Source organism: Umbelopsis ramanniana (assembly GCF_025399195.1).
Source record: "Umbelopsis ramanniana AG unplaced genomic scaffold K450scaffold_26, whole genome shotgun sequence".
Classification (NCBI taxonomy): domain Eukaryota; kingdom Fungi; phylum Mucoromycota; class Umbelopsidomycetes; order Umbelopsidales; family Umbelopsidaceae; genus Umbelopsis; species Umbelopsis ramanniana.
Genome location: NW_026252112.1, coordinates 168,565 through 185,643, shown reverse-complemented (window position 1 = coordinate 185,643; position 17,079 = coordinate 168,565). Strand labels below are relative to the sequence as shown.

The 17,079-nt window shown below is 44.4% G+C and overlaps 9 protein-coding genes across 9 annotated transcripts; 4 read left to right on the top strand and 5 right to left on the bottom strand.

Moving 5' to 3' along the window:
• Positions 1–941: 941 nt before the first annotated feature.
• On the top strand, positions 942–2,144 carry K450DRAFT_240494 (uncharacterized protein). The gene is made up of 5 exons (XM_051588939.1): positions 942–1,396; positions 1,468–1,503; positions 1,607–1,672; positions 1,753–1,916; positions 1,984–2,144. The coding sequence occupies exons 1-5, from the start codon at positions 1,333–1,335 to the stop codon at positions 2,080–2,082; spliced, it is 429 nt and encodes a 142-aa protein (XP_051444824.1). The 5' UTR covers positions 942–1,332; the 3' UTR covers positions 2,083–2,144.
• A 6-nt stretch (positions 2,145–2,150) lies between these two features.
• K450DRAFT_240486 (uncharacterized protein) lies at positions 2,151–3,854 on the bottom strand. Its single transcript, XM_051588938.1, has 7 exons — positions 3,668–3,854; positions 3,538–3,599; positions 3,315–3,467; positions 3,196–3,258; positions 3,041–3,133; positions 2,570–2,956; positions 2,151–2,508 (listed from the first exon to the last, which is right to left on the bottom strand). Exons 1-7 carry the CDS (start codon positions 3,844–3,846, stop codon positions 2,195–2,197), a joined length of 1,251 nt encoding a protein of 416 aa, XP_051444823.1. The 5' UTR covers positions 3,847–3,854; the 3' UTR covers positions 2,151–2,194.
• Positions 3,855–4,077: 223 nt separating this feature from the next.
• K450DRAFT_240484 (uncharacterized protein) lies at positions 4,078–4,555 on the top strand (the record flags this gene model as incomplete). The annotated part of the gene is made up of 1 exon (XM_051588937.1): positions 4,078–4,555. The coding sequence occupies one exon, from the start codon at positions 4,078–4,080 to the stop codon at positions 4,399–4,401; it is 324 nt and encodes a 107-aa protein (XP_051444822.1). The 3' UTR covers positions 4,402–4,555.
• A 443-nt stretch (positions 4,556–4,998) lies between these two features.
• On the bottom strand, positions 4,999–5,183 carry K450DRAFT_240480 (uncharacterized protein; the record flags this gene model as incomplete). The annotated part of the gene is made up of 1 exon (XM_051588936.1): positions 4,999–5,183. The coding sequence occupies exon 1, from the start codon at positions 5,159–5,161 to the stop codon at positions 5,000–5,002; it is 162 nt and encodes a 53-aa protein (XP_051444821.1). The 5' UTR covers positions 5,162–5,183.
• Positions 5,184–8,105: 2,922 nt separating this feature from the next.
• K450DRAFT_240476 (uncharacterized protein) lies at positions 8,106–9,517 on the top strand. Its single transcript, XM_051588935.1, has 6 exons — positions 8,106–8,144; positions 8,210–8,237; positions 8,295–8,652; positions 8,711–8,732; positions 8,856–8,998; positions 9,062–9,517. The coding sequence occupies exons 3-6, from the start codon at positions 8,470–8,472 to the stop codon at positions 9,506–9,508; spliced, it is 795 nt and encodes a 264-aa protein (XP_051444820.1). The 5' UTR covers positions 8,106–8,144; positions 8,210–8,237; positions 8,295–8,469; the 3' UTR covers positions 9,509–9,517.
• Positions 9,518–10,170: 653 nt separating this feature from the next.
• Positions 10,171–11,849, top strand: K450DRAFT_240465 (uncharacterized protein). Its single transcript, XM_051588934.1, has 4 exons — positions 10,171–10,447; positions 10,497–10,846; positions 10,937–11,358; positions 11,464–11,849. The coding sequence occupies exons 2-4, from the start codon at positions 10,629–10,631 to the stop codon at positions 11,565–11,567; spliced, it is 744 nt and encodes a 247-aa protein (XP_051444819.1). The 5' UTR covers positions 10,171–10,447; positions 10,497–10,628; the 3' UTR covers positions 11,568–11,849.
• A 251-nt stretch (positions 11,850–12,100) lies between these two features.
• On the bottom strand, positions 12,101–14,012 carry K450DRAFT_240445 (uncharacterized protein). The gene has a single exon (XM_051588933.1). It carries the CDS (start codon positions 13,706–13,708, stop codon positions 12,125–12,127), a length of 1,584 nt encoding a protein of 527 aa, XP_051444818.1. The 5' UTR covers positions 13,709–14,012; the 3' UTR covers positions 12,101–12,124.
• On the bottom strand, positions 13,428–16,591 carry K450DRAFT_240435 (uncharacterized protein). Its single transcript, XM_051588932.1, has 7 exons — positions 16,471–16,591; positions 16,363–16,411; positions 15,117–16,282; positions 14,799–15,044; positions 14,633–14,737; positions 14,031–14,423; positions 13,428–13,951 (listed from the first exon to the last, which is right to left on the bottom strand). Exons 2-7 carry the CDS (start codon positions 16,406–16,408, stop codon positions 13,817–13,819), a joined length of 2,091 nt encoding a protein of 696 aa, XP_051444817.1. The 5' UTR covers positions 16,409–16,411; positions 16,471–16,591; the 3' UTR covers positions 13,428–13,816.
• On the bottom strand, positions 16,547–16,888 carry K450DRAFT_199150 (uncharacterized protein; the record flags this gene model as incomplete). The annotated part of the gene is made up of 1 exon (XM_051584590.1): positions 16,547–16,888. One exon carries the CDS (start codon positions 16,886–16,888, stop codon positions 16,547–16,549), a length of 342 nt encoding a protein of 113 aa, XP_051444816.1.
• Positions 16,889–17,079: the final 191 nt, after the last annotated feature.

Below are 17,079 nucleotides of genomic sequence, written 5' to 3'. Positions count from 1 at the left end.
GCACGCAGGGTCGATCCTTCATTGGCTGTGGATCTCCAATGCCCAATGTGCTGCTTCCCTCGCCGCCTGCGTTCTTGCCAATCCTGGACGATTGTTTTGCTGTTTGTTGGCTTAAACGAGGATGAAGATCTGGATCATTTTTTTGTCATTCCAGCCAATACGTAAAGCTTAACGTCGCTGCTCACTTTTTCTATTCTATTGACTCCGTCGGCTTGCGTTATTGGATTTAGCCGCCTGGTCTCCGGTCCGTCCTACCTTTTAGCTTGAGTATTTCTCAGCGATCCCCGGAAACTTTACCTTTTAGCGTCGACCATCAATTAAAATGTATGACGCGCATCCTTTGCTGGGATCGCCGTCTTTCATAGCTAAATCGTCAGCGTATCATTTTGCTTGCGGCAATGCTGCCCGTGCATCCCACTTGTGCAAGCGTACCACCATCACGTCAAGCAGGGTTCATCCACCGACCTACGGAAGCTGCGGTGGAAGAAAAAAAGTGGTGCATCCTCCGTTCGTGCTTGGTCATCCGGAAGTTCGGCGACAGAGGAAAGCTTGAAAACATACATGGAAAGAGTCTTGCTTTTATAGGTATGTCTAAAGGCATTTGACCTGTCCATGTTCCACAGCTGTGGTCAGCCATTTTTTTTCCAGCTGCTGCTGCCACTGCTTGGAATGAAAGAGTTTAAATTTTTTCCAGGGTTTGTTTCCGTATTAGCGCGACACCTCATGTCCGCGCTCCCATACGGAAGTCCAAAAAATCTGATACAATGTTAAGCTCCTCTACCCCGGTCGCAGCTCACAGAAAGTGCCAATCGGTCAACATCATGCCCTCTCAGCTCGAGTCCAAATGAACTACCGTTCTGAGCGGAATTTACATTCTTAGCAATGTCACCAATTGTTGCACAGTAACAAATCACCGTGCACTCGTACACAGCGGTGTGCGCTTGAGGGGCCGCTCCATTTGCGTCAGAAACAATGATTCCAGAAACGCATGCAGGAGATGAGACATCAAGAAGCGTACAGGAAGTCCTAGGTTTTCTTGTTCAAACAAAATTATGCAGAAGTCTAGCACAATGAACCTTATCTTGACTACAACGACGATCTTCGAAACAGTGACGATGACGTTTTTGCCAGGGTGTGCGGGAACTGAACATCGTACTGAAGCAGAGCGTGGGGGGGTCACAAAGAGCAAAGGAATAAGCCGACCACAGCTTGTGCAGGCATCGGACAGACATTGTGGGAATCAATTTTATTTTGACAGCCAAAGGGGTTTTTTAAAAGCTGGGTCAATAGATTATCATGGCGATTTTTGAAAAATAATAATTTTTTGATCTGATGTCTCTACGCTTTCTGCCTTCTCTGCTATCCAAACGTACCATGTCTTCCCTTACTCCTGTCCGTGAGTACTCCCGCCTCGACATAATGAAAACGCGTCTCCCTTCCAGAACAGCCGCTAACTTGACGTAACAGAAACCTCCAAGGCTCCTAGTGCCATTGGCCCATACTGTAAGTACTGACAGAAACGTGACATGTCACGTCGTGTCGTGTTTTTTCGAGTGATGCTGTGTTGTAGGCAAATGAATTACCTCCTGACTCTTTCTTTGTACAGCCCAGGCTATCAAGGTCAACAACCTTGTTTACACCTCTGGTCAGATTCCCGTCATCCCCGAGACTGGTAAGTAGATGAAGGATTGGCTGGAGAAATGGGGGTGTAGACCGTTGACAGGGGAGAAACTGATCCTGATTTACTTGTAGGTGAAATCGTCGAGGGTGGTATTCAGGAGCAGACCCATCAGGTCATGAAGAACCTCGGTGAAGTTCTCAAGGCTTCTGGTTCTTCTTTGAACCGCGTTGTCAAGACCACCGTCTTCATCAAGAACATGAATGACTTTGTCGCCATGAACGAGGTTTACGGCACTGTAAGTTAAATTGTTCATTCCATGCAAACCCGACTCTCTTCAGTTTTTCATCCCGCGTCTATTACAGTATTTCCCCGAGACCAAGCCTGCCAGATCAGCCGTCGAAGTTGCCCGTTTGCCCAAGGACGTTCAGGTCGAAGTTGAATGCGTTGCTTTGACTGACTAAAAATAGAGAGACAGCAACAATAAAAACTGTACGACAAAAATCCATTCTTCCATTGAGACGTGAGGCGATTATGGTTTGAAAAAAGCAGTGTTTATATGGTATACAGGGGTTTCTACATGATAGCACATTTACCGCTATCCGATTTTCTATTGCCTTGGCTATTGGCAAGATCCTGCAAACACTTTTCGGCATCCTTACCAATAGGGCCGCCACGGTCTGCCAGTGTTTGCCAAAGTTGTTCTGCCTTTTCAACATTAGGCTTCACACCTCGACCTTCATAATACATACGCGCCAAATTTGACTGAGCAAGTGGGAACCCCTGTGCCGCTGCCATTTGGTAGAACTCGGCGGCATTGACAAAATTTTGCTCAACCCCATTGCCCGTAAAGTAACGCAGACCGACATTATACTGAGCCTCTGGCATACCTTATTGAAAGGAAGGGTTAGGAGAGGTTTTGGAAAAGGTGTGGTAAGCAAAGAGCGTTACCTTTGATGGCGGCCTTTTGGAAGTATTTGAAAGCAGCTGCTTGATCTGCTGCGCCGTCAGCTTGAGGCGTGGACGCATATACACCAAGCATGAAGTTACATTGTGTATTTCCTGTCTGAGCACCTTTGCGGAAGTATTCCACTGCTTTGCTATGATCTTGCTCTACTCCAAGTCCAGCACGGTACATGCGACCAAGCTCGGTCCACGCCACATCCAAACCACCTCGCCCTGCCAATTCGTACAACTGCACTGCCGTCTTTCCTCCGTCCTTCTTGGTACGCATCACAATGGCAGCCAGATTCATCTGTGCATAAGGATGTCCTTTTCGAGCCAAGTCAGTTAAAATTTGTATTCCACGCTCAACGTCCTTCACTGTTCCACCGTGACCTGAACGAAAATAATGCAATCCCATGATGAGTTAGTATCGGTCATTCGATATAATAGAGGATGGTTATGTCCTTATTTGCTGACCTCGATAGAGCATATTGGCGTAGCTGAAAGCACCAGAATCATCACCAGCAGCCATGGCACATTCGTATAAGCATAATGCAACTGGAGCAGCCTCTGTAAAGCACAATTCAGTTTTGCAGCCTGAGATGTATATGTCCTTTTTTTTATCAACTTACTATTGCTAGTTCGGAGGACGACATTTCCTAACGCCGTCAGCTGGGAGGCATTTGATCCGCTAACTAAAAATATGTGAGCATTTAGACGGGATCCAACGAAATCGATGGGTTCAACGTACGGTCTAGTATGGACGAAAATGTGATTGAAGGCAATTGATCTTGCTGTATGGCATCCAATATAGTCTGAACGACGGCCTTTTGCTTTTCTATAGGCATGGTAATGCCACCGCCAGTGATTATCATTTTGAGTTGTTCATCTTTAGGAAGAATATCTAAGTGGTGCAGTGTGAGCGGCCATTTAAAGGGACGAAAGGACAAGCACATAAACCGAACGGTAGGTACCTTCAACTCGCAACGTTTTTATTTGTTCTGGCGAAGGCTCGTTCACAGACTCAGCGTTGGATCTGAATACTGACGATTAGTTTTCCTGCTTTGACGTGAACAAGCAATGCCATTGATTTGAACCACTGACCCATTCACAGGCTTGAGGAAAGGCTCAAACACACCCCCTATGCCTTGAGGCGACCCTTTACGGGACTTCGAAGGAGGAATGCCTGCATATTGTCGAAGTTGTGGCCGCTTATGCACGACAGAACGAGTGACGCATCGTCCGATGTGATGTCGGAAGTGCCGTGTTGCAATGGAAGTCATGCTCTGCAAGACCCTCGAGGTTGGAAATTTTGCTCTTAAGACGTCGGATGAGCCCTGGAGCAGTCCCAACCGTCCAAAAAAATAAACGCAAACTTTAGCTATATTTTGCCTGGATAGTCATAAATGCAATTTCAGGTTTTCATAGAAAATTGAATATACGGACTATGAGCCCTTACATATTGAGCATATAACATGGAAAACAGTAATATCGCATTTGTTGAAGGCGAAAACATGATATTGTGTGAAACTGATAACTCTACCTCTACAGAGTCCACCATGCAAAATGAGGAGACTATGATGGAAAAACCAAGTCAACCGATGGATATCGGGGAGGAAGGAGGAAACGACGATGACATTCTGGTACCTTTGAGACCTCTGATGGATATTGATATGGTGGGACCGGACCACACGCTATCCACAGAAACGACTTCACCCATGACAATCATCGAAAGCTCAACGGAAACGCACCAATCACGAAAGGTAAGAGGGCCATATAGACGATACACTGAACATCAGATTGAACAATTATTTGATTACGTGATTAAGCAGGGTTAGGACTGCCAAGCAGGCTGCGCTCTTGACTGGAATTAACGTCAGGACAGCGCAACACTACATCAAAACATACAATGACGATGACGAACGACGATTACCGATAAGTGGTAGAAAGCCAGGAGCTGGCCGTAAGTCTAAGTTGACAGACGACCATTCGCAATTTCTGATATGTTATGCCGATGAGCACCCGACAGCTATATTGTTGTACATTAGAAGAGCACTCTGTACTGCGTTTCCAGAAGTATCTATATCAATATCCGCGTTGCATAGACGCATTTTTTGAAAAATGTAGGGTGACTCTCAAAAAACTGGAAAACATACCTGCTATAAAAAATAGCGATCATATTTCCAAGCTGCATTCTCTAATGTCGATCATACAAATTCTACTGATGATATATCCTGTTGCTGAATATTCCAATCAATGCATTCATCCAAAGTGACAACAAAAGTATGGGACTTCCCTTTAACCTCAAAACGGAAATTCGCAAATAACTCTATATGTAAAACTCTCGAGCACAATTCGACGTATCATTCAATTCTAGATAGCAATTCCCTTGGTTCTCATTCTTCCATTCATGAAATAAAAAAGTATGATTGTCTGCTAATTTGTTGAGTACCACGTTGGATCCGTAAGGTATTGATTTATACATGTAACACAACTGTATATTCTAGCCGTAGTAATCCGATCAACGTGGTTTACACTGTCAATAACTCTGACCATGCGATGAATGACACACGGTAAGTAGGTGATACCTAGCCTCATTAACGGAGCATAAACAAATTTGGATATTGGGCATCTGCTGGCGAATACACCATGCCATAAAGGAGAGAGCACATGAATTTAACAGCCTTTTCTCAACAGAAATCGGGTGTTACTAATCATGTTTTTCCGTTGAGGCTATGTTAGCGTGGTGATCATCATGTCCAAAAAACACAAAGAAAAACAGTCAAGTTCGAACATTGGCTCTTTAGTGATATCCCAAAGTTCGGTTATGGGATATAGCAACCTTTAGCATCTGTTGGCGAATATCTCCATGTCATTAGTGAGAAAGCACAGAAGTAAGAGTCTTGTCTCGACATAAAGTAGGTATTACTCGCAGTACCCTTGAGGCAATTTTGGGGTTCTGTTGAGCGAAATAATCACCGTGTCATAAAGAAGAGAGCACATGAAAGTAAGTGCTCTGCTTCAACACCAATTGGGTGTTAGGGACAGTAGCCTTGGTGTAACTACAGGCGTACAGATCCCAATTTCACCAACAAAGGGCTACACAAATTAAAGTACCGATCATGTCAAAGGGGAGATCTTTTACGGCGACACATATCAACGACAGTAAGTTATAAGATTTTAAAAATACTAGAAGTAAAGTCAGCATCTGATCAAGGAAATAATATTGCATATCCAAGAGTTGTTTGATGCGAATATTCATTTTACGAATGGATATTCGTTGACCACAAACTATGTCTAGAATGACAGTCTACCATCTCAGCCCTTTTGAGGAAGGCCTTGAGAAAAAAAAAAAAAAAAAAAACCCCCCCTTTATCGTAAACCACTGTGAACCGATCAATGTCAAATTTACAATCGAAATTTGTAAAAGGGCTCGAAAGTCCCGTGACTTTCGAACTCATATAAGTAGACATTGATGAGAATAGAAGAACGAGGACTTTCACGCACTCAATAAACTCATTTTCTGACAGAGCAAGGCTTATATACTTAGCGATAAGCAAGATTATTCGAGCAGTGTGAGAAACGTGAACGCTGAACCAAACTAAACAAATTTAAGCATATAATCTCTCCAACAGATTAACGACCACCTTGATAGATTAGAAGCGGGCGGCGTAACGGCTATGGACTCGTTCAGGAAATGCAATGGGAAATCATGTATTCTGACGCCCGAGATTTGGTGAGAGTAACAAGTATAGAAGCTGGGCATCAAGCTGCACCTCCTCAATAGCATCCATTACAAATCTCTGCTATCGATTTCCTAAATCTCTGAAGTTCCTCCCAAGTCCCAAATTCCTCAAATTCCTTCCAAGTTCCTCAAGTTCACCCAAGTCCCAAGTTCCTCCTGGGCCTCAAAGTATCTGGGGTTGTACAAAGAAGACGGCCGTACAAGTAAGTCAGGGTAGAAAAGTTGCAACGCGAAATTCATTGACCAGTAACACATCTTGCTCTTGTAGGCTATCAAAGCTGCCATATTTAGTACGGTCGTCTTACACCTCCGAGTTAGATACTTTCGGCAAGCTTTTAAATGGACAATAATGGCACTGGGACTATAGAGCAGCTTTACTAACTATTAAACGTAAATTCGCCATCCCTTTAACCACAATCAAATTACTTTTGCCACAAATTTAATTTTAAATTTTCGCAAAATTTTTGAAATAAAGAGTAATCAGGGTCTCAACACACCACCACATTACCACGCACAAAGGTCTTAATTAACAAACATTAAGCTCTATATTATTGATAGACAGCTCACAAGCCCAATGTCACACCGTTTTAGAGGAAAGGAAGAATGAATGATTGATAGTGAGGTATTTAACAAGTGACAATATTAGAATGCTCCTCCGGACTACAGTGTTAAATGTGGGCATAAGTATTTTCATTCTGCTGCTTTTTGCCTGTTCACACAATCCGTCTGCTTACCTGGATAACCTCCATCTCTATATCCGAGATGACAGGGCGTCTGTATCTTGCGGGTATTTGGCTGAACTCAACAGCGGCAGAAGAGCCAGTTGATGGTGCCTTACTGGCAGTTGAGGTAGTAGCAGCCTTTTGCTGTTGTATTTCGGCCTTTGGGTTGGCTTGAGCGACGTGCTTCTCAAGATTGGCTGGTTCTAAAGGATGCTTTCCAGCATGAGGTGCACTGTCTATAGTTAAAGCATTAGACCAAGTAAGGGTTTTTGTGAGTAAGTTCATAATACTTGCCCTTCCAGAGGTTCTTTCGAGGGCCAACGAATTGAATCAAGCGAGCCGCTCTAGCGATGGTAGGTTGCATTTTGTGTTTGTGTTGAATGTGTATGTGCCAGTCACCTCGAGCGAGCCCTTGTGCTATTCCAAGCGGAGTCAGTCACGGGGGCGGTTACGAATTTTTTTTTTGTCATCAAAAAGTAGTCCCGGCTTCGCTTACTGCTCTGAAAGCCATCCTACCACTCACTCATATGGCTGGCGGTTTGTTTAGCAATTCTTTCCGTTTTTTGAGAACCTTCCTTCAGCTGGAAACTTTAGTATTGTAGCGTAAAAAAGTTTATTTTGGTGTTTAAGTCAAGCCCATAATCAAATATAACCATTTAAACCATCTTGCTTCGTTGAGGTTCACGGAGAACCTGATCACCATGTGATGTTTTAGCATAGTGGTATTATGAGGAGCACGGACGCTGATAATGTTATAGCTTAGATATATGCAAATGTGCAGCTACGTTAAGTAACCATTGACGGTTGCATCAGGGGCAATATTCATAAATTACTCTGAATATCTGCATGGTTTGCGGATAATTAAATGTCCTGAAGCACAAGCAAAAACTGTTGAATACTCCCCTTTGGATCATCTATGGACTTGCTACCTGTAAATACCTACAACATCGTTCAGAATTGACGGAAGCTGCTTATACTGTTAGTCATTGGGCAGGACCGGAGCAATTTGGCCAAGGCGGATTTGACCGTGCGTCATACCCGCCCTTTCCCTTTTCCATATTTGTTTTTTTCTTCTGGTGCATGGCGTTTGCCAATGACCAGCGATAACTGTGATGTAAGGGACATAAAGACAGCAAACAAAGGAAAAAGTGAAAAAACTAATATCGGACCCCACACTAGGTTTCAGCAGAGCGACATTCCATAGCAGGTAAAAAGAGACCCATTTCATCCGCTTCTCCTGGTTTTTTTTCCAATTCTAAATCAGGAATTTGTTTCATCCATGGTGGTTAGGGTGGAGCTCAAGCGACAGGAGTTATTCTCATAGCTCTATAAATCGCGAAGTGGAATCTCGACAACCTCTCAGCATCGATAATACCGAGTTTCAAAGTAGCTACTCAGCGCCACGTCCAACACCGAACACAACCACAAACCCACCCAAGATGCGACCATCATCTTCATTACGAACATCTCGAGCACGAGCACGGCGAATGGATATAGAATCAGGTCAAGACCAGCAAAACATCATTCTCCGTGATATCGAGCGGACGAGATATGATATAGGCAAAGTGCGCGAGGATATGGATAAATTGACCAAGAAATTACAATCCATGGCCACAGATATTGTAAGTACAAAGGATGGTTACTGATTTTTGCTGCTGTTGCATACTGACCCTTCTTTAGACGAGTACAAAAACTAGAGTTAGTACGTATATTCAGAACATAGGTACTGGAACGTTTTGTTTAGCAAGATTGCTTCACGAGGCGGCGACGACGACGACATTTGAAGGAGAATGCTGTCTCTAAACTACTCTCTTTTGATTCATAGGTAATATGGAACAAACCCTTGTGTCGACACAAGAAGTGAATGTCAATCTACAAATTCTGCTGGAGAGAGCAGTGTTGTCACAAAAGAAGGTGGATACGGATACCATGCAGCGAGTGCGGCAATTTCAAGGCGATCTTTCCAAGGTAATGAAACTAATTTCATACTAAAACTTCTTGGCCCATTTTTGCTAACTTGCATCATCATAGATTCTTGACGACAATGAGGAAATGCAAACCCGCGTCTCTTCGATGGAGAGCAACCAGTATACCTATGATGGAAGAGTGGCCGATCTCAACAACCAAGTCCGAGAATATGCAAACTTATTGGAGCAAGCAAGAGACACTATCCACTCCATGGCAGATATAGCACCAAGTGTAGCATCGTCGGAAGAATACCCCAGTTCGGAAACTAATGCGTCGTCGTCTCGTCGAGCTAGTATTGCTTCATCGTGGGCAACGGAAGATGAAGGTGTTGGAAAAAAAGAAAGCGAAATAACGTCGATCACTTCACCTAAACTCACCTACACCACGGTGGAAAACAAGGATATGTTGCGAAATCGTATTATTCGAACCAACGCTATCAGCTCAGACAAGGAGACCGCTACAGGACTGAAATTGCTACTATCCGATAAGAGTTTCCAACGAAGGTCATAAACGAACGGCCTTGTATACTATCTATTATATGTAATCACTACTTTTTTTTTATTGTCCTCATAATGTCCGTCGACACCAGCTGTGTCTAAACGGACGCCATAGAAAACCCATCGTAGAGAATCCATTCCCCGCCATTTACACTGTATCATGTACTTATGCAAACCACTCATAAAAAATAAAATAAAAATACCGCGATTCATTAATGATCCATTGAGCGAGATGGGAACAACCATCAGGTACTGCATACATTTATTGTATCAGTCAGTTGAAATATGATTCTGCTCTTGAGACCGTTCAAACGAAGACAATAGGTTCGCCATATGGGTTTGAAACTGGCTCAAAAAATTTTCATTAATAGGAAGCAGTCTTTTTTCCACCGTTCCAGCGGTGTTTCATCGCAACTAAGCTGAAGTTTCGATCCAGAGCCCTTTTATCATGAGAGATCAGCATATCTTCATTAACAATGAATGAAAATTGAACAGTCATGATGAATGGTGATCTACATCGTATGTGCTCGTTTTTCTGCGCTTATCTCAAGTGGATAGGCTACGCCAATGCATTGAGGAAAGAGAAAAAAAGAAAGTGTCTCATCACGTGTACATTGGGCGTGACGGTCTAAAAAAAAAGCTAAAGCAAAAAAAAAAAAAGTTTTCTTCCCCTCACACACTTCCCATTAACATTTACTATGGCCAAGACTGCTTCAGCAAAGGCTACCAAGGCCACCACAAAGGTATCAAAGTCCTCAAAGGCTTCCAAGAAGTCCGAGCCCGTTAAGCAGAAGATTGAGGAGTCCTCCTCTTCTTCTTCCAGCGAGTCTGACTCCAGCAGCAGCGACTCCGAGTCTGAGGAAGAGACCAAGAAGGTTACCAAGAAGGTCACCAAGAAGGTCACCAAGAAGGCCGCCAAGAAGGAAGAGTCTTCTGACTCTAGCTCCTCCGAGTCCGAGGAGGAGAAGGCCAAGGCTGACTCCAGCTCATCTGATAGCGAGTCCGAGGAGGAAGTTGCCAAGAAGGAAGAGTCTGATGACAGCAGCAGCGAAAGCGAAGACGAAAAGGAGGAAGCCAAGAAGAGCGACTCTGATTCCTCCAGCAGCGACTCTGAATCCGAGGAGGATGAAGATATGGCTGAAGCTACCACCAACGGTAAGCGCAAGGCTGATACCGAGGCTGAGAACCCTGCTAAGGTTGCCAAGGTTGAATCCGACGAAATCCACACCATCTGGATTGGTGGATTGGATTACAATGCTACCAACGATGATGTTAAGCAACTCTTTGCTGAGTGCGGTACCGTCATTGATGCCCGTATTGTTAGCGACAAGATGACTGGTCGATCCAAGGGGTAAGTCCCGAAATTTTTTTGACATTGGTATGACTGCCTACCTAGCAATTTGACTTACACAAAAAAAAATTTTTTTTTTTTTTTAAAAAGATACGGTTATGTTGACTTTGCTGATGCCGAGACCAAGGAAAAGGCCAAGGAATACCATGAGACTGAATTCATGGGTCGTCAACTTCGTATTGATGATGCTCCCACCCGTGGTAGCCAACCCCATGACAATGGAGCTCAACGCTCCAAGCCCCTCAGCGCCAAATCTGATACCGTTTTCTGCGGTAACCTCAGCTTCGATATGGACGATACCACTCTTCGTCAATCCTTTGAAGAATACGGTAACGTCATTGGCGTCCGATTGCCCACTGACCGCGAAACCGGTAACCTTAAGGGATACGGTTATGTCCAATTTGACAGCGAAGAAGGTGCTGAAGCTGCTATCAATGCCATGAACGGTGCTGAAATTCTCGGTCGTGCTGTTCGTCTTGACTTTGGTGGTGCTCGACCCCAAAATGCTGGCGGCAACGGTGGTGGTTTCGGTGGTGGTCGCGGTGGTGGTCGTGGAGGCTTCGGCGGTGGTCGTGGAGGTGGCCGTGGAGGTTTCGGTGATCGCGGTGGCCGTGGAGGCCGTGGTGGTTTCGGAGACCGTGGTGGTCGTGGAGGTGCTCGTGGTGGTCGTGGAGGCTTCAACCGACCCTCCGGTCCTTCCGGCACTCACGTCAAGTTCTAAACAAAAAAAAAAAGAACCACTGTAATTTTTGCATAAGGCAACTGGTTGCTCTATTTCCATGTTCCATCATTCTTCCACCTCTGGGTTCTCTTTGTGTACCATATTCCTTCTACTCATAGCAATTACCCTCTTCTTACTTTGTTTCAATCCCAAATCGTTATACGTTAGACATTTTCTGTTTCTTTTGAATTACCATCATTAAAAACTACACAAGTTTTAGTATTTTTAAAAAAAAAAGGTTTGCCAAGCAAGTCAAGGGCTCCAGTTACGTCATGGGCTCATTTGGTTTTTTTTTTTTTAAAAAAAAAAAGATTTTACAAGTTCTCTAGGCTGTTATCCCTGATCAAACATCTGCAGACAACAGTTTTTCTATCACGGTTAAATAATTTATTGGATGAGCAGTCATGTAACATCATATCGATTGAAAGAGATAAAGTGAAAAAAAAATTGTTATACAACAGAAAAAAAAGTTTGTGGAAAAGAAAACACAAAAAAAAGCTAAATTGTTAAATCAGCGCAATTCGGTGGGTGCTGGGGGAATAAAAATAGCATTTTTTTTATGAGGCAGGAGCGACCATCTCTTCAACGTTGTGATGGGCAACTTCGTTCATCAATCGTACCTGATCGCCTACAGATTTCAAGGCACCAAGGACGACACCGTTGCCTTTGCTGAAGGTGTACACGTGATAAGTCAAATCAAGGTCCTTACAGAACTGTTTGACAAGCGGCACCACTTGCCGAAGATTGTGTCGGGGCATGCGGGGAAACAAATGATGAACAGCTTGATATTGCAATCCACCATGGAACCAATCCAACCACTCTGGGCAGTCAACGTCCATAGTAGTTCTAAGCATCTTGCTAGGGAAAGGTTCCTCAGGGCCAAGATCGTCGGTTGACATACCATAATGAGACAGAGTAATTTGAACGTGCAGAGGGGTAGTCAGCATGTAAGAGATGAGAACATAAGCGACTCGAAGCGTGGCAGATGGTACATAGGAGAGGAAGTACGAGAACCAGGAGAAGAAGAAGACAATACCAAACAGCTCCAACCAACGACGACGGACCACAGGGGCGGTCAAAAGGTGGCTGAAAGACAAAGCGTGAAGGTTGAATCTACCAAATGCCAGAATAATGTAATAAAGCTTATGTTGGTGCTGTATTAAGAAATTGGCAGCAGCATCGAATGCCATAATTCGCTTGTAATAGGAAGAGTAGGCATTGAAGGTTCGGGTAGTCATAGCGAAGAAAGGCATCTGCTGAATATCAGGGTCATGGACGGGGTCATTGGTGACAATATGATGAACGTTGTGGCTACTTTTCCACCAAGCAATAGAAAGACCTCCGCAGAAATCGGCTATAAAAATCCCAATAAGGTGATCGATCTTGCTGTTGCTGGTAATGCCATTGTGGCCAGCATCGTGGGCTGTGAATGTTATTTGATGCCAGAATGCGGCCATGAACACAGAGCTTAAAAGGTAGTGCCAGGTCTCAGTGCCCTTCAATGTGAGGTACAGGGCGAGATAGAAGAAGGTGATATAGCGACAGACTTCCTTTCCGTATCTCCAGTAGTTGCAACGGAAAAGGCCTCTTGCTACAAGTTCTTTTTCCAGACGTCTGTACCGAGAGCGTACAGTTTGTATGTCAGCTTGAGGTGCAAGGAAGACATCGTCCTGAGCTTTTTTGTGCTCAAGGTAAAGTCGTGTGATCAGATCGTTGGACCGGTGTTCATCAGACAGGACTGGCTCAGAAGGAGGGGGAAGGACAGATGCGATTTTGCTTGGCAGCTGCAAAAGATTCTCCACATATTCGCCAACATAAAATGACCGGATGGTTTTCTCGTAAATATACGCTGGGTGCATGGCAGTGATCTCGTCTGTAGCGTCCTTGCCTACTACATGCCGAATAGCCAGCTCGCCGCCAGGGTGGTACTTGATCCAGCGATCGAGTTTATAAACTTTGTCATTGAAAATGATCAAATGTTCTCCTTGCTTCACCCGTTCATTCAACTCTTTGCGAGTGATGTATGTGTATAGGGTAGGCTCTATGGCCCTGTTGTTGGGAGGCATAGAGTAGAATAAAGAGAAAGAAGAGAAGGGATAGAAAGCCAAGCCCTGGTACGCGCTGAAACTAAAAATTTCCATTCACTAAATTTGAGATACCCAATCAAACCGCCCCGTTCGAGTTTACAAGGTATCGGGGTAGGACAACGGGCTTTACACATTTATTATTATCTCATTTTCTCAAGCTTTTTACCACAGATCACACTTGCTGACCGGGTTCATTTTGCTTCCCTTCTTACACTGGAACGTTTCAGCAAAGTGCTCAGAGTTCTGAACCGCTCCCATGGCTCTCCATGATGGGGGAGAGTGCGGATCAGTGCGTACCTGGGGGGAAAAAGTTACAAAGTTAAGACCAACATTACCAATAAAAAAAAGCAATTAAAACTTTGATCCGCTAACTCACCCCAAGTACCGCCTTAGCAGGAGTGGACTTGCCACACCAAACTCGGCCAAAATTGACGTAAAACAATTTCTCTCGACTCAAATGCTCTAGTCCAGGTAGAATTACGTTGTTCCACTTCTTTTCAGAGTCCGGTAAGTCCACATCCTGATCGAATCGCCTTTTCCAGGCAGAAAACGCTTCACGCAGACCTCCATTATCTGCTAGATTCTCTCCTAGGGTTAGTTTTCCGTTGACGTGAACTTCCTCGCCCTTGGGACCTTTGACGGTAAAGTTGGAGTATTGATCTATGAAACACTGAGCCTTAACCTTGAACGCCTCCACCGTTTCGTCAGTCCACCATTGGCGGAGTTTGCCTTCGGGGTCGTACTGTCGTCCATTATCGTCGAAACCATGCTAATGGAAAAAAATGAAGTCACGCGGTCAGTAAAACCAAAAAATAATCTTTGTACGCGCAGATGGACGGCGGGAGGTGCAGAGGATAGGTACGCAGTCGTTAGCAAAAATGGTCCAGGAGGAGGCACCTATGCCTTGCCCCTTTCCCCATCCCTCTCTCCTCAAATCCGCCCCTCTGTTTGTTGTCCAAATGCTTTACGTTGACTTACTGTAAGCTCATGGCCAACCACAACACCAATGCCTCCATAGTTGAGATAATCGGGGTCATCCAAGTTGAAGTAAGGCCGCTGCAAGATACCAGCTGGAAATACGATCTGCCAGATGCTGGTATTAGTCAAAACCGGTAGAAGGTGCCGAGTCTATCCCGCATCTTACCTCGTTGCCAGGTGGATTGTAATAAGCGTTCACAGTTTGCGGAGTCATCTCCCACATGCTCCTGTCGACCGGCTTACCAATTCTCTTCCACATACTACGCACGTCAAAGGCGGAAGCACTCAGGATGTTTCCAAAATGGTCGCCTTTGTTTACGTGCAGACCATTATAGAATTCGGAAAGTGAAACAGGGGACAAAGTATCAGGCGTGCCAGTGGGATAACCAATTTTGCGTGTCAAAGCGCGAACCTAAAAAAGTCAAAAAAACGTTTCGGTTAAATTTAAGCGTTCATTTTCCGAACGGCATGGCATTGTACTAACCTTCTCAACGGCTCGCTGTTTGGTGGTGTCATCAATCCAGTCTAAGTCGGGAAGACGGTCGACAAAGGCATCGTTGATGCTTTCGACAAAGCTGTCGGCTCTTTCACGAGCATTGCCCTTGAATTGGTCCAGTACATAATATCTACCGACCAAGAAACCGAGAGAATTGTCCAATTGTCTTATGCAGTATTCCCATCGTGGCTTACTAACACGAGCGCTTACGCCCGACAAAAGAGCGTCCAGCTTGCGCTTGGGCTTCGTGAACTCTTCACCCAAGTCGTCAATGTAATTCAAAAGTGTATGCCAGATAAAGTAGAATTGCAGGGACCGAGGATTGGTAGATTGCAGAAGGGGAGTAGACAGGTTGCCCAAGTAATTGGGCGAAGAGACAATAATTTGCTTAGGACGAGACACAGATGAGGGAAGGAGCTCAGTAATGAGAAGGTCCCAGTCGATACTTGCAGAACGCTCGTGTAACTGCGTGATAGTGAATGGGTTGTAGATGCTTTCGGGATCCTGCAGTTGGTCGGAGGTATCGCTAATCTTGGCCAAGGCCTTTTCGAAGTCTACAATACGCTTGGCAGTGGCACCAGGGTTGTTGTATTTCCAGCCGAATTTGCCATTATCCTTTGCAAACAAAACTTGAAGAATCTCCGTCACAATGTCTTGGTAAGACTTGACATAGAACTCGTCTTCGTAATATTCCTTGGAGTTCATTCCAAGACCAGACTGCCACATTTGGATAGCATACGAGTCGGGGTCTTTGTCATCAGGTGTGACAGCCAGTTGGAACAATGGATTAACTCCTCTTTGCATGAGATAGGAAAGGACTTGGCTGATTTTTTTGGCATCTTGGTTTTGCAAATCCGACAGTGGTAACAATTTTTGAATTTCTTCAAACATGGGATACAAAGGCTCAGCGCCTACGCTGTCAATGGAGTCTTCATCCAAACAAGACTCATAAAAGTCTTTGATCTTTTTGAAGTTCTGTTCATCAATGACTTTGTCTGGTGGAGGCAGTTCGCCGTCTACATCGGCTACCACAGAGCTGAAGTCCTTTGAAAGAATCTTTTGAATAGCCTTCATATTATTCTCAAACAAGTTGTCAAATGTTCCAATGCGAGACTTGCTCTCGGGGATGGGATGGGTTTCAATCCAGTTTCCACCTACAGATTCGTAGTCACTGTTAGTTCTACACATGGTAACAATGAGTATACAAAGAAGAACACGTCAATGTTATTCATACATGTATATTGATAGAAATCATCGCAAGGGTCAGCCGTTTGGTCCATATCCTGCAAATAAACGTGTTGGCAACGGTAGACACGCTAAAGTCAAAGGCGGACATGCTTACTTGTAAAATCTGAGAAGCGGTTATCACACACTCTGGCTTTGTACAAATCTAATTTTTTCAATCAAACATTGGGGGGTTAAAAGTGGTTTTTCGCCAGGCCGTGTAAAAACACCTCGTGAGAAATATGCTTTACTTCGTCTGCCGGAGGAGTTTCTGTCGGGGGATCTGACTTGGGAGGACCAGGCACTGGAGGTTTGCCCTCCATAGCACTTCTAGCATATAAACCGGCAAACACAGAAAGTAGAATCAGCAAAACGGAGCTAACAAAAAACAGGAGTTTCTCAAGTGAGGTGAATTTTCCCGGCTGGACGAAGACGGGTCGATGATAGGACACATCTCTTCCGTTGGGTGAAGAGATCTCGCGTTCCTCTTCATCCTCTTGTCGATCTGAAAGTAACGGTTGCCTTGTTTCATCCATGGTGAATGAAGACGAGAAGATGCACGACTACGCCATTCGCGGGCGCCAGATATCGAGGATATATTTTTTATGAAATAAATAAGTGCATCTGAACCAATGAACTGTGTCGTTATGCTTGAAAAGGGCTGAGAATGTAGCCTGTCTCCTTTGATCGTTGCTGGGGGATATCTTTAATTAAAAAAACCCAAGTA

What these genes read in the sequence shown, in the direction of transcription:
- K450DRAFT_240494 (XM_051588939.1), top strand. Translation starts at nt 1,333, where the DNA reads ATGTCTCTACGCTTTCTGCCTTCTCTGCTATCCAAACGTACCATGTCT. An exon ending in GTCTTCCCTTACTCCTGTCC is followed by an intron (nt 1,397 to 1,467) that starts GTGAGTACTCCC and finishes TTGACGTAACAG; the next exon opens with AAACCTCCAAGGCTCCTAGT. An exon ending in TAGTGCCATTGGCCCATACT is followed by an intron (nt 1,504 to 1,606) that starts GTAAGTACTGAC and finishes TTCTTTGTACAG; the next exon opens with CCCAGGCTATCAAGGTCAAC.
- K450DRAFT_240486 (XM_051588938.1), bottom strand. Translation starts at nt 3,846, where the DNA reads ATGACTTCCATTGCAACACGGCACTTCCGACATCACATCGGACGATGC. An exon ending in CGTCCTCCGAACTAGCAATA is followed by an intron (nt 3,134 to 3,195) that starts GTAAGTTGATAA and finishes TGTGCTTTACAG; the next exon opens with AGGCTGCTCCAGTTGCATTA. An exon ending in CCAAAAGGCCGCCATCAAAG is followed by an intron (nt 2,509 to 2,569) that starts GTAACGCTCTTT and finishes CCTTTCAATAAG; the next exon opens with GTATGCCAGAGGCTCAGTAT.
- K450DRAFT_240476 (XM_051588935.1), top strand. Translation starts at nt 8,470, where the DNA reads ATGCGACCATCATCTTCATTACGAACATCTCGAGCACGAGCACGGCGA. An exon ending in AATCCATGGCCACAGATATT is followed by an intron (nt 8,653 to 8,710) that starts GTAAGTACAAAG and finishes ACCCTTCTTTAG; the next exon opens with ACGAGTACAAAAACTAGAGT. An exon ending in GAGTACAAAAACTAGAGTTA is followed by an intron (nt 8,733 to 8,855) that starts GTACGTATATTC and finishes TTTGATTCATAG; the next exon opens with GTAATATGGAACAAACCCTT.
- K450DRAFT_240465 (XM_051588934.1), top strand. Translation starts at nt 10,629, where the DNA reads ATGGCTGAAGCTACCACCAACGGTAAGCGCAAGGCTGATACCGAGGCT. An exon ending in ATGACTGGTCGATCCAAGGG is followed by an intron (nt 10,847 to 10,936) that starts GTAAGTCCCGAA and finishes TTTTTTAAAAAG; the next exon opens with ATACGGTTATGTTGACTTTG. An exon ending in TCGACCCCAAAATGCTGGCG is followed by an intron (nt 11,359 to 11,463) that starts GCAACGGTGGTG and finishes GTGGCCGTGGAG; the next exon opens with GCCGTGGTGGTTTCGGAGAC.
- K450DRAFT_240445 (XM_051588933.1), bottom strand. Translation starts at nt 13,708, where the DNA reads ATGGAAATTTTTAGTTTCAGCGCGTACCAGGGCTTGGCTTTCTATCCC.
- K450DRAFT_240435 (XM_051588932.1), bottom strand. Translation starts at nt 16,408, where the DNA reads ATGGACCAAACGGCTGACCCTTGCGATGATTTCTATCAATATACAT. An exon ending in ACAATCCACCTGGCAACGAG is followed by an intron (nt 14,738 to 14,798) that starts GTAAGATGCGGG and finishes AGCATCTGGCAG; the next exon opens with ATCGTATTTCCAGCTGGTAT. An exon ending in CTGCTAAGGCGGTACTTGGG is followed by an intron (nt 13,952 to 14,030) that starts GTGAGTTAGCGG and finishes TTTTCCCCCCAG; the next exon opens with GTACGCACTGATCCGCACTC.